At 44.8% G+C, this 13,518-nt stretch overlaps 1 protein-coding gene across 2 annotated transcripts in view; it reads left to right on the top strand.

The window, feature by feature from the left end:
* The first annotated feature begins 1,586 nt into the window (after window positions 1-1,586).
* The window catches only part of ptch2 (patched 2), a 29,107-nt gene continuing 17,175 nt past the window's right edge, over window positions 1,587-13,518 (top strand). Inside the window, exons 1-5 of one of the 2 annotated variants that reach the window (XM_070844614.1) lie at window positions 1,587-1,753; window positions 3,406-3,598; window positions 12,591-12,780; window positions 12,870-12,939; window positions 13,034-13,125. In XM_070844614.1, coding sequence (XP_070700715.1) covers window positions 1,607-1,753; window positions 3,406-3,598; window positions 12,591-12,780; window positions 12,870-12,939; window positions 13,034-13,125 — 692 coding nt within the window. In that variant the 5' untranslated portion in view covers window positions 1,587-1,606. Of the gene's footprint in view, window positions 1,754-3,405; window positions 3,599-12,590; window positions 12,781-12,869; window positions 12,940-13,033; window positions 13,126-13,518 lie in introns of those variants that run through there. The other variant, XM_070844612.1, reaches the window with a different exon arrangement.

Here is a 13,518-nt window from a genome sequence, read left to right as displayed (position 1 = left end):
TTGGTGTTAAGGCAGACAATGACTGTGTAATCTGGTAAAGTGTTTGTTCTTCACCCCCATACTGTCATGAGTGGGGCCAATGGGGGCTGACATTCGCAAACCACCAAAACACTCCTAACGTTTTTTTTATTGCAAGATTAGGGCGTCAAAAAACCAGGTCTTAGAAACCTCTTTCATTCTTTTCCTCCTTTCTTTTTCAGATGCTGTTCTTAGGTGAACCGTTTTCTGAACTCATGAAATCATGCATGGCGAGACGTGGAAACTTTCCAAAAGTCTCGGCAGAGATAAGGGTGTCACACTGAAGCAGGCAGATCTGAGGTGTCGATGAAAAAGATGCATGTGTGGAATCATTCCTACAAGCTTTTATGGGTGATTTTACAGGGATGAGAGGTTATATTTTCTAGGGTGTAAGAAAGCCTATCAACCTACTTTTAGAAGCTTTTGGCCACAAGAGTTGAGTTTACAGCTGTTAGCACTAAAAATCTACACACACACTTCTTCCCTCAGCTGCCTATAACTATACTGCAAGACTCTAGAGGGTAGAAATGTCTTTTTAGGGTGTTCTTTAACAAATGTGAGGCTCCAAAACCTCATCAAACATGAGATGCCCTGAGGTGATATGAACAGTGTTGAAAGATCTGTAATTCTCCCATACAAAAAAAAATGAATCACATGTTTACATTCTTGTCTAAAAAGCTGAATTAACTTTTTTTTCTTTCTTTCACTGATTGGCCTGTGCTGATGAAACAGAAAAGCTGGAAATTGTCTGCGTGCGTGCCTGCCGCTGTGATATCAATAGATGGCATGTGCGATTGCTTCTTACAAACTGGAGGGCCAGGCAACTGGGAATAATGTTCAGAGAGCAAGTGAGGCGCGCAGGCAGCAAGCTGTGTGCGTGAGTGTGCGCGCACAAGTGTGTGTGTGTGTGTGAGAGTGTGTGAGTGTGTGCGCGCGCCTGTGCAGAGTTTATTGAAAGAGTTCCTCTCTCCCTCCCTCCCCCTAACCCCCCTCTCCTCCTCCTCCCTCTCCCTCCTCCCTCCCTCCTCCTCCTCCTCCTCCTCCCCTCCCTCCAGCCCAGGCAGCAGCAGCCTGGGTGGTCCCCCTCTCTCTCCACTTTGGTGAGCTGTTGCTTAGCAGCTAATAATAGGCGATGTTTGCAAAGTAATTTGCCTCTTCCTTGGCCAATGGGAGACGGAGCACTTTTCCATCAAACCTCCCTTTTCAGGATTTGCCGAGAGGCGAACTTCTCCAAATGTTACCGCTACGGGATCGGAGTTAGACTTGACGCGGACGGCTCAGACATAGGCTACTACTACAACTACTACTACTACTACTACTACAACTACTACTACTCATCTCTGAGACGTCGTTTCATTAACTATCGGGACGAATGAAGACTGAAGGATCTATAAGGATTTCGGCGCATAATGTTGGGATGGAGTTTCGAGACTTGTTTGGCTCCAAGGAAGATTAGAAAACGTTCCTCTAACTTGTCGCCGGCGCTGCTGGATGCGCTCCTCTTCTATGTTGGATTATTGTCGCTTTTTCTGAACTCGTACCGATTCTCTGTCGCTTCGCTCTGCGCCCCGTTCACCCTCTTTGGACTATGGCCTCGGATCGCGGGGTCCCAGGGGCCGGAGTGTTTGGAGATTTACCCCCGAGTTATACGCGCTCCCAGCCGCCTCCGAACCCAGACCTACTCCGGAGACCCAGCTACTGCCAAGCTGCTTTCGCACTTAAACAGATCTCAAAGGTGATACAGCGCTCGCAGTATAGTGTGGATTTGCTGTGAGGGCAGCTTTCATTCAGCCGGCAAATGTGAATGAAGAGTCTCCAAAGGCAGCTTTTGATTTAGTCGTTATCTAATCGCGAGTTGAGGGCGCATGTGGGAATGTTAGGCAGGCTGAAGCAGCAGCTCGCAAACTGGGGTCCGGGGACCACCAGAGCACCCAGAGGGAGTCGACAGCGAAATCAGGACTAGTTCAGTTTAAGCGTTCATTGAAAAACGTGTAGAAATTGTCGTGAGAGTCTGATGCAGACGACAGAAGCCTCATACATTGTGCTCACTGGGACAAAACCTCATAAAGTCTGGGCTTGCATGACATTTTGGGAACCCCGTGGCATGAGGCGATAACAGCTTAACAAGAGTTCTCATATTTGGCAGCGTGGTAACTTTGTTGTTTGTTTGAATGGACGTCAGACTCTCATTCATTTTCTGTTGTTAAAGCCACCGGGAGTGGGTGAGTGAGTGAGGACTTGTTCCCATATCCCAGCCGTGCTGTGCGTGTTTTTGGCTTTGTGCAGGCAGCGCAGAGCGCACTGGCCCGGGGTCTGTTTGGAAATGTGGTGGGTCCTGTAAAGGAATTCACTGATTGAGTTTGATCTGACAAAGCATCTTTGGACCGCCCGGATGCTTGGACGTGTTTCAGCACTGCTGAGAGAAACCACAACACCAGTGCAGAGTCTTCTGCAGCAGTGACATTTGTAGCACAGGGACTGAATGGTTGGCCCTGAAGTAGAGATTCTAACAGTTCTGTAAAAAAATAGAGGAAGAAAACTGTCAAAGGTCTGAGCTCCTCATATAACCAGCCCATTCTTTTAGTGAGATATGTATTAGTTTATAACCACTCAAAAGTGATTGAACAAGGCTTCTACATACCCTTAATAACCGTAATAGTTGGAACAAATGTTTACTACCAGTGTTCTGTTCAACAGCAGTACACATATAACTTTGTACTGCATTCGCACTAAAGACTGGATTCATGTAAGGTGTAAAATGTAGGTTGACACCTTTTTGATTAGCTGGTATTGTTATTTTCTAACTCTTAAACTGCAACTATAATCTGAATTGGTCTTATTCTGTGTGGATTATAATGGTGTTTTCATTTTTTTTTTTTTTAAAGTTCTTGTTTGTTTTATTGTCTTAACTCTGTAGGTTTAAACTACCCGGAGCTACTTTCCCCACAAGCTTAACCTTAGTGCAAATTATTGCCACGACCGTGCAGATTAGATCATCTCAGATGTTGGGTGTCATGGGAGAGCCTGTCCTGGATCTGAACTGAGTTCAGATGATAGACGTGAGGTTTTAGCAGGAATCTGACAGCACACTCTGAGCAGAGCAGCACAGGCATCAAATCTGTGGTTAGCTTGTTAGCACCATGCTATACAAAAGCTTAAAGTCGTGAGAAAGACTCCTCCATCTCTATACATGTGCTATCCTGAGTCTTGGATGTCGCTGTGCTTTCGATTTGCCCTAAGTTCTTCACACTTTAGACACAGATAGAGACACAAGCTTTGGAATCTGCCTTTGTGGACAGTTGTGCAATGATGCATCATTTATTTATGGTAACATAATAGCCTAATAATACTGTCCTCTTCTTGCCCTCCCTCCTGCTTCTAATCCAGGGGAAGGCGGTAGGTCAGAAAGCTCCTCTGTGGATCCGGGCGAGGTTCCAGGCCCTCCTGTTCTCTCTGGGCTGCCACATCCAGAGGCACTGTGGGAAGGTCCTCTTTATTGGACTCTTAGTATTCGGGGCTCTGTCTGTGGGACTCCGAGTCGCAGCCATCGAAACGGACATCGAACAGCTATGGGTGGAAGGTGAGTTGAAGTTATCCCTGTTGGTCTTTTGAGTAATGTTCTCATGAAGCAGCAGCAGAAGTCAGACTCTGATATTGCTACTGTTTCTCACACAAATGCAACTTCAATCTATTATCCTTCAGCTAAATAGTTACTCTGTGAGTTCAGTTTTAAATCCGTCTATTTGAAATAGTCGGCTGAGAGTAGTTTGTACATCTTGATGAGCTTTGTCTGCTGGGCTTAACTGGAGTTCGAATGACATTAGTGGCTGGTGGGAAGATGCAGGTTGGTCGTGGTCTTGTCATCTCAGTGCCATGGGAGGGCACTAGGTGTTCAGTGGCCGATAGAGTGACCGATTGTCCTTCTGAAATCCTGATAAAAGCAGTAATAATGAATTAGAGTTGTGGGAGCTTGTTTGAAGTTGTTTTTATGTATAGATGAAAATGAACATAGAAATTCTCACAGCGTTCCCCCTGTGAAGGAGGCATACAAATAGCTTGTGAGTGTAGTTTAACTTCCTTTTGCATAGTAGTTCTGCGTCCTGTTTATTGGAGCATCCCGTGTGTTGCCTTCTGCAGGCACAGTGTTGTTTGCTCATGTCTCTTCACGTCTTAATAAGTCACAGTTTACCTGAGAAACCCAAACACATCTGTCAGGACTGCATTACAATACTATCTCTCCCTCCTCAGTCACACAGACACTCACTATCTCTCACTTGTCCTACAGTGTTTGTGATTCTCACAAACCGTCTTTACATTTGACACTGCTGTCTTTTTCCTTCTATCTGCGCATTTTAGATGTGGGTTATCTGTACATTTCCAAGGGTAGAGGCAGCTTTATTTGGTTTTTCACACTGGCCAAATTCCTTTTAAACCCCCAGGCTTTCAGTGCCGGGGCTGATCCCCGCAGCAGATGGACTGTGTGAATGGTTAGCCATCTTTGAGGGCTCTGACCCCTCCCCCCTCGGCTCCCTGTGTGGTCCCTAACTATTCTTGGATTCCATTCAACAAGAGGCAAGCAGGCAGGCAGGCAAGCAGGCACCACCTCCCTAAACCCCCCCCTCCCTCCTCCTCTCCTCCTCACAAGAAGAAAAAATATAAGTGAATGCAGCTGAAGTTTACCCACCTGTTTTGCACACTCTAAAAGCGCTACAGCAGTTGGTGAATATAAACAGACTCTATGGGCTTTTTAAGCCCACCATGTCACTAGAGGACAGGGACAGGCGGCTCCCACAGGAGCTGTGTGGAGGTGTTGCAGAAATCTCACACTGCTGGTGTCTGGAGAAGCGTTTGGAGGCTCTGCGCTTCACTTGCACAGGAATTCAAATAAGTTTCTGTATCAGGAAGATTTTAATAAACAATCTGTAGTCACCGAAATTATTAGCCAAAGCTTGAATTTGCTACAAAAGCAGGCAACAAGTGTTTGAATTTCCACAGTCTCCTTTTTCTTTAGTTTCATTCTGGTTAGTGTAAAGCTTCGGGATTACCTCTTGAGCTAATTGGCAGATCCATCTCTTAAAGGAGATGTTTAGATGTTTGTGTGCCAGTTGTTTTGCTGTGGGATTGAGAGAGTTGAACGGGGGGGCTGAAAAGGAATGCTGTGCCTTTAAGAGGCCGTGGCCATGTTTCTAAAGTTTCTGCCTGCCTTGTTTCCACCAATAGCCCATTGACAAAGCTGCTAGGGCCTCAATGGAGAGTAAAGTGGTTCAGTAACAAGGAGAGGTTAGTTCTCCCTCTGTCGCTCTCTCTCACACACACACACACACACACACACAGAAACACACACACACATGCACCATTGTACATATGCCAGAAGAGGGAGGAATGATATGCTTTCTAATAAGACAGCTGATTTAATATTAGGGGACTCAAAATATTTTTCTACATTCGTTGCTAACGTTGTTTTTTTTGTACATATCTTAACTTAGAAGAAATTCAATGTCTTATGGATACCTGCAAGTCATTGCCTTAGTATTTGAAACAGCTCTTGCAGATTGCAGCACAAACAAAGCTTTCCCACTTGTGTCCTAATTTGTTCAGAATAAACTAGCTGTGAATTGACACCGTATGTGTTAACACTGCCAACAGGGTGTAAGCTGTATGTGAATGTGTGTGAGTGTGTGTGTGTGTGTGTTAGGGGCATATGCTTCCCATCATATCTTCATACCAGAGGCTGCCCCCACACTATCCACACATACACAAACACATACACTTGTCATCTTTGCCACCTTTGGTGTGTACAGCTCGCCTAGACGTCTGTCTGCCTGCCTGAATTTCCTGACTGCGTGCCCGTCTGTCTGCCTGTGCTTTGTGTATGTCTGTTTATATTTCTACCTGTCTGTCTGCCTGCCTGCTCTGTGAAGTCAGGCCACCAGGGCTTTTTTAATTGCTTCCTCCCTCCTACAGGACCAAAACACTGTGAAGCAGAGCACAGCAGTGGAGTGTGTCTAGAAAGAGTAGACAGAGAAAGACGGAAGAGGGAGGTCGGTGAAGTTAGTCTCAGTGGTACGCCTACCTGCGTTCCTGTATTGTTCTACACTGACATGACAGACTTTATTCATTGCATTTTTGTTTGCCTTAAGGATTCTTGTGCACTTGCAAAGAGGACATGCATCAAGAAAGTAAAAGAGTTAATCGTGCCTTCAGTCCCCACACCTGTGTTGCTGAGAATAAAAGCCACAGTATCAGGGTGTTTAGTCTGACAAGGGGATTAAGGACTATTTGTGGCTTACTGCTCAGTCACTCACCCATCAAAATACCTTAAATTACTCGCACAGGTCTTGTTGAGCAAGGCGTAATTTAAATGTTGTATCACATATTTTCTTTGACAGTGTTTTAATTACTGAATATTTCTTCAGCTACCCAATTTCTGCAATTTCACTGTAAATGAAGTTTACGCAATGTAAACATACATTATGCAGTCCTATACCATTTATGCTTATATAGCCTGCTTACCTTTGAGAGTGTGAAAGTTGGTGTGAGCTGGGCAACGTGTGACCCAGTCTGTATTGTCCACAAGCTGAAAAGAGAGAGATCGTAAAAAGAGGCTCAGGAAGAGGAGAAGGATGAGAGGAGACATTGGGGGGTTGGGGCAGGAACAGGGCAGGAGGTTTATGGCTGGCTGACACTTTTTTTTTTTGCCTGTGTTTGTGTGTGTCTCACTTGAGCAAACATCAAATGTGAAACTGCCTTTCTGTCGCCATACAGGACTAAGACAAGGTGTGTTGCTGGTTGCTTGTATTTTAAATTTTTCATGAAATCCGATTTTTTTAATTCATTTTTGTTTTAGTTGTTTTTCATAATTGTTTCAAGTTTTGTATCAAATGTTGAGACCTCTCAGCTCAGATTATTCTCCTTTTACAAAGGATCATTTGAAAAGCTTGTTTGGGAAAAAAAGAGGAAAGAAATGGCCTCCATGTAAAAGTGGTGGTGTTTACTCTTACATTAACTAAACTCATCCTTCTTGGCTGAGTTTGGGTGAGGCATGACAGACATGTACACAGACTCAAGCTGTCCAAATATGAGTGCAGAGAGACAGGGCCTATCCGGATAGCAGGCGCACCACATGTCCCATAAAGAGGCCATGTGAAAAGAGGATAGTAAAGGGGGAGGTAAAGACCATGCACAGTTCACGTAGCATGAATGCATAGAGACTGGAGTGCTAGCTTAGCCAGCTAGCAATGAAATCAGACAAGATATGAAGAGACCAAGAAACAGATTGATTAAAAGAGAGAGAAAGAGTGCTTGGATGAGAGAAAACATGTCTGAGTTTGCGCAAATGAGCGAATGCACACGTGGGCATTTTGGTGTTTGGAGCAGTTTCTCTAAACAAACCTCAGAGCGGCACAGCAGGTAAATGCTATAATTCATCGGAGCGCACACAGCGCCCCAGTTCAGACAGAGAAAGGGAGCTCTATGAGGCATTATTGGAGGTGAATAGTGCGCGGTGGTGCCCCAGCTAGATAAATAAACTCCCAGCGCTCAGGGCCCAGGACCTCACTGGTAGAGAGAACAAACAAGACCAGAGTCAACCTGGGTCACTTCTAAATGTTTATTTCACCCCCCTTCTCGCCATCCTTCAATCCAAGTCTCCCTCATTCCATCCCCTTTTTCAGCACCCCCCCCCCAACACACACACTCTAACAGTCAGACCAAGACCACCCCCCAACAAATAAACAGCTATAGATACGTCTGCATATGACAGACACATGGCGTTTGCCTCTATCATACGGGAAACACACATTTACAGTGAGAAAAATACCTTTATACTGTTGTGTTGGTGCCAAAGCTTTTATAGAATAAGGGCGCTGGACTGTCAGTCTTTGCTACATTAAATGCCATACACTGAGAAAAGCTCCAATGCAATTGAAAATGGGATAATGAAAACTCAATCAATATAGTGTGGCACCCTTTCTTTCCTTGCTGAAGAGCAACTTTTGTCTTTGGTCTGTGCAAAATAAAGCGGCACCAGTCACCTTAGAGTTTGCACCATTTGCCTCTGTCTTTACACCATGAAAGTATACAAAGTAAAGGGAGAGGGAGATGGAGAGAGACTGAACATTTTCTTGGTACTTGGGAGGGAGAAAAGAAATGGTTCTTGGGCTCAATAAATTCATTTCTCGTCTGAATGAGACCAGCAACGTGGAAAAATTTTGCCTTTCAGGCAGGGATGAATGTATGTTTCAACCACACATTAAGCAGTATTAGCGGTCAGTGGAGTGTCTAATGTGACTATTTTTCACAGTGGCCAACTCTGCCCATGATTAGCATAATTAGCAGAGGCAAGCCTATACATATGGAAATAGAAAGTGCCTAAATGCCAACCCTGGTGGAAATTTATGTGTGGTGGCTAACACCACTGGCACATCTGAATAGAATGTAAGTGAAACTGATTTTTCATGTTGTTTTCGCTTTTTTGTACTGTTTTTAAGGTGTGATCTCAGGGTTGTTTTTTTCATGGTGGTGGGAGCTGTAGGGTTTAAACACAGTGAAACTGCTGGATTTCGTTTTCTCATTACCACACATTAATTAAGATTTTCTCCTCCTAAAATAAAACAACTGTCTTTGACGATTAATGAACAGATACAGCGTGCATGCGAAGACAAAAACACACACACACACACACACACACACACACACACACACTTTATTTCTATAGGTAAGATACCAAAGTGCCAGCCTCTCTTTCTTGCCCCCAACCTCACCCTCCCACCGCCAGCTCTGGCATTGTTTTACAGGCTGGGAAAGTTTTGGTCCATTTGCCTTTGTTGTGAAAAAAAAAAACCCTCTTTATTTTATTCCGCTGTTTGTTGGGAAACATCTGAAAGAAATTGAAGGGTTGAATTACAAAAGGGTCTGCATTCAGTCTGGAGCCGCTGTACTGAAGGGTTGTATGGAGGAAGGGCCCATCTGCTGAGGGCAGCCTGCTTTAGGCGGTGCCCTGGCTAGGGAATGCCATAGGGCAGGGCCGGGCTGAGGACCCAAAGTGAAATCCTGACTCTGGTGGGTCCATGTGCGACAAAAGGACCAAGAGGTTTTTTTGTGATGCTGGGTGCCACGCCAAGAGAATGAACTTCTCATTTGGCTCTTTGCTGAAAATCAAAAGAAATAAAAGACCTCTTTTGGAGGATGTTGTGAAAAAAAAAAGCGATTGAGAGAACAAGTAAATGATGGATAGAAGATGGGAGCCAAGAAATAGCTTTCTCTCTTTCTTTTATATTGTTGTTACTCTGTGGTGGTCAGAATTTTTCCCTTGATTCTATCTTTTATCAAAGGAGGTTCCGTGTAGAAATCAGCTGTTCATTTCTCCACATGTTGTCATGCTGTGTAAACTAGGAAAAGGTCATTCCCAATGCGTTACGTTGCAGGTAAAAGCATACATGTCACTTTCAGCCCTCTTCGTCTTGGGTCTTCCTCCATAGCAGCGTGGGGCCTTTCAGAGGCCCCCTAATCCAGCTAATCTACCACACTGAACTTTGAAGGTGGCCTGGTCTGACCTAGCATGGCCTGGAACCTCGACTAGGCCTGTAAGCCATGAAGACAGAATAGAATAGAACAGAATAGGATACATTTGAAACGCAGCACTTTAAAGGTGCCTTCGCCTCCGTCCTAGAAGCCAGATGTGAAAAGCCACACATATTTCATCGAGTTAGGGGATTCTGGGTGTTCGGCTTTTGGGGATGGAAGGGTCAGGTGGAGAGGAAATGACTGAGGTTAGTGGAGACAGGGTCCAGTGTTTACACCGGAGCACACACCCTCACGCACAGACACACACACACACGCAAACACGCACACACTTTCATATAAACATTATATTTGTACACCCACAGCTATGAACCCATTTCAGTGCTTGTTATGACATTTTTCATTTTCTTTTCACTTTCCCAGTGTCGTAACCGTTGTGAAAGTGCTTTTAGTCGTGAAGCTAGTAAATGAGTTCACATGTTGCACCCAACAGCGTCGACTTGTTTGCTAAAATTTATAAGATGATCGAGTTTCTCAAAAACACCCAATCACAGAACTGTGGATGTGATGTGATTTAGAAGTAGCTCTGATCATTTTTATTTTTTGTAAGTTTTGATCATGACGCCAAACACTGACTAATTTTTCACGGTACAAAATTGCTCGTGTAGTAAAATTACCAGCCACTTGGGTGTTGAAACCCTCGACTTCCACACTCAAAGGGGCTTTCTTCCCAGGGTGGGAACATTTCCGGGAACTGTCTCTTTAAGGCTGTGTGGAGCACAGGCTGAGTGCAGGGAGAGGGTAGGGGGGATTGAAAAAGAGTGAGAAAGAGAAAGAAGTTGCAAAGGAGAAAGAGGGAGGAAAAAGAGAAAATTAACCAGGAGATAGAGGAAAATGACAAATAGGAAAAGCAAAGACAAGGTTCCCTCTGGAGCGAGCGGTGAGCTGAGCAGAGCTGGACTGAGCAGAGTAGTTGCGGAGCTCAGAGTTGGGTGGTTGGGGCCGTACCAGGGGTTGAGGAGAGAAGGCGAGAAAGAGAGAGAGAGAGAGAGAGAGAGAGAAAGAGAGAGAGAGACAGGAGAGGACTAGCTGCCTGGGTGGTCCAGATGGGAGGAACGAGACACAAATAGCTATAATTTACTTCAGGAGGCCTGTAATTACAGAGCCAGAGTCTCTCCGAGCCACCCAGTTCCTGTTGGGATCAAAACCCCACACTGCAGAGGTTAACATACGAAATGTCAAAAAAGGTTTAACAGATGTCAAAGAGGTCCACGAACGGAAAGGGTTCCATTTTGCAGTAGCCTTTTTTGATTGGAAATCTGTGTGAGTTAAGTGGTGGAGAACTGTACCACTGAGCTAGATTCTTGTACATGTACTTAACAAAGTGTAAATGGTTTAATAATAGTCAAATAAAGTCAAAGAACCCATATTCTTTAAAAAATGTGCCTCATTATCTCAACAACAAGAGCCTTTAAAGTCTTGAGGAAATTATTGTTCTGGCTCCTTTTGGTATAAAAGCTTTATAAAAGCTACAAAATTTTGAAGGGCCAGATGTGTGAAGGATATCCAGCACGGACATGTCCCATTTTGAGTGTTTTTTCTTTTTTTCTTTTTGAGATCCACTGAACCAGACCCTTAAAAAAGACACCCATGGCTGCAAATAAATGAGCTGACCTTATATTCTCGAGCCCCTGCGTAGGTAATTAAAGCCTTGAAAGCGAAGCCTAGAAATATTGGACTGTGTCTCCAAGGCCCAGAGTTCTAACCTGATCTCACACTTTCGCGGAGTAGGCTGAATAGTTTGTTTTTTCTTTTCTCCCCATCAATTATAGGAGCCTGCTCCAGGCTGGGGGAGGTGCAGAGAGCATGAAGGAAAGAGAGGAGGAAAGAAAGGGGGAGACAGACAGACAGACAGACAGAGGCAGGAGCTGTAGAGAGTATGAGTACACTATGCGTATGAGAGAAATAGATGCAGCCAGGATTGAGTGCAGCATTGGGAAAGTGAGTAGAAGAGTGACGAGAGTTAGAATTAAGGAGGAGGTAGCCCCTTGTTTCCAAATCTCCCCCTCCTCCCCCCCATCTCTCCCCTTCCCTCCCTCTCATTCTCTCTCTGGGGTTGTCATGTAGTGGGACAGCGAGAGGGGCAGACGGGCCCTCTGTGATCCAGCGCGGCATGTTTCATGTCCACTTGGCACAGGCACAGATCCCCCCGGCTGGCAAACTCTTTTCAGGGCAACCTCCTGTAATTAGGGGGCTGGAGTCTACCGCACAGCACAACATAGCTCGCTCTCTCTCTCTCTCTCTCTCTCTCTTTCTCTCTCTTTTTTTTGTTCATCACCACCACTGTCATCCATTTTTATTCCTCTTTGATTCTTTTTACCTTTCTTTATCAACTTGTATCTCCAAGTTTTGTAATGTCTTTCATTTCCAACTTCTGTGTGCCATATCAAGACCACCAACTGCTCTTCTCTTCTTTTCTCTTCTCTTCTCTTCTCAACTTATTTCCCTCTAAACCACCTCAAAGGTGGGCGCAGTAAAAAAGCGATCAAGAATGGCACGTCAGTTTCTCGTCGTGATCTTTTCTCGTGTATTTAATATGTCCCTGTCGATATCCGTTGCCCTGAGTGGGGTGGCAGAGGGTTTTGGGGCATCAGAAGGCTGGTTTTCCTAACTAACAGGGCACATCTGTTTCGCAGAGGGAGCCAATGAGAAGCTGTATTACTCATTTCTCTTGGCTAGACGCTGGCTTGTGTGAAGTGCCTTCAAAACCAACACTGGTGAGGGCCAAGGGCGTTGGTCGATATATGTGTGTGTTCTAGTGTAAGTGTGTGTGCATACATACGCACACAACACACTTTGTTGTAGGATCCAAAGCGTGTGTGTGAGTGTGTGTCTGCGTGTGTGTGTTTGTATGTGCCTTGAAGAAATTCTATCTATCTATCTATCTATCTATCTATCTATCTATCTATCTATCTATCTATCTATCTATCTATCTATCTATCTATCTATTTAATTCAGTATTAATTTATCCTTCCTTCTTTGTTTTGTAGCTGGTAGTCGGGTGAGCACGGAGCTTCGCTACACCAGGGAGAAGCAGGGAGAGGAGTCAGTATTTACCTCACAGATGCTTATCCAGACCCCCAAAGAAGAGGGCACCAATATTCTTACCCAGGAGGCATTGCTGGTCCACATGGAAGCTGCCCTGTCCGCCAGCAAGGTTCAGGTGTCACTGTTTGGAAAGTAAGTGGACCACGGGCACAAAGTTTCTTGTGTTTCTGCCAGAGTCAACAAAAAAAGTTGTGACTTAATGATTGCTTTCTCCTTTGTAGATCGTGGGATCTTAACAAAATATGCTATAAATCAGGAGTCCCTATTATAGAAAATGTCATGATTGAAAGGGTAAGTTCACAGCACTCATTTATATACATATTTATATACACTTTTGCCCCTGATTTTTGTTTAATCATGCTTCCCTTTTATTTCCTGATCCCAGATGATTGACAAGCTATTCCCCTGTATGATAATCACCCCATTGGACTGTTTTTGGGAAGGGGCCAAACTACAAGGAGGCTCCGCCTATTTACCGTAAGTCTTGGAATATTTGACTCAACTTCCATTTTTTTTTTGCATATTAAAACGTTTCATAGAAAGTCTTGGCTCTCCCTTTGCTGTCATTGCTTCCATCTGACTTGTGTAGCAGACCAGAGCTTTTGGAGGGGTCCGTAACTTTTAACACATGCTCGATGGAGACATACAGTTGGGCTTTCAGTAGTCTGTCAGTGGGTGCTGTGACTGACAGCGGCGGTCAGTAATAGAGTTCTTTTAGGGCCCAGAGAGGGAATGGAGGGGGGTGTCCTGACAGAGAAATTCAAACAGAGAAAGTGAGGGAGAGATGCAGCGAGCGAGGGAGGGATGGAGAGAGAGAAGAGATGGCTGCAGCAGCAACTGGGTGGTGGGTTGGTAGAACGGAGGGCGGGG

Source organism: Pempheris klunzingeri, chromosome 15 (genome assembly GCF_042242105.1).
Source record: "Pempheris klunzingeri isolate RE-2024b chromosome 15, fPemKlu1.hap1, whole genome shotgun sequence".
Classification (NCBI taxonomy): domain Eukaryota; kingdom Metazoa; phylum Chordata; class Actinopteri; order Acropomatiformes; family Pempheridae; genus Pempheris; species Pempheris klunzingeri.
The sequence above is the reverse complement of the archived record's forward strand: the minus strand, read 5'-3'. Positions and strand labels throughout refer to the sequence as shown.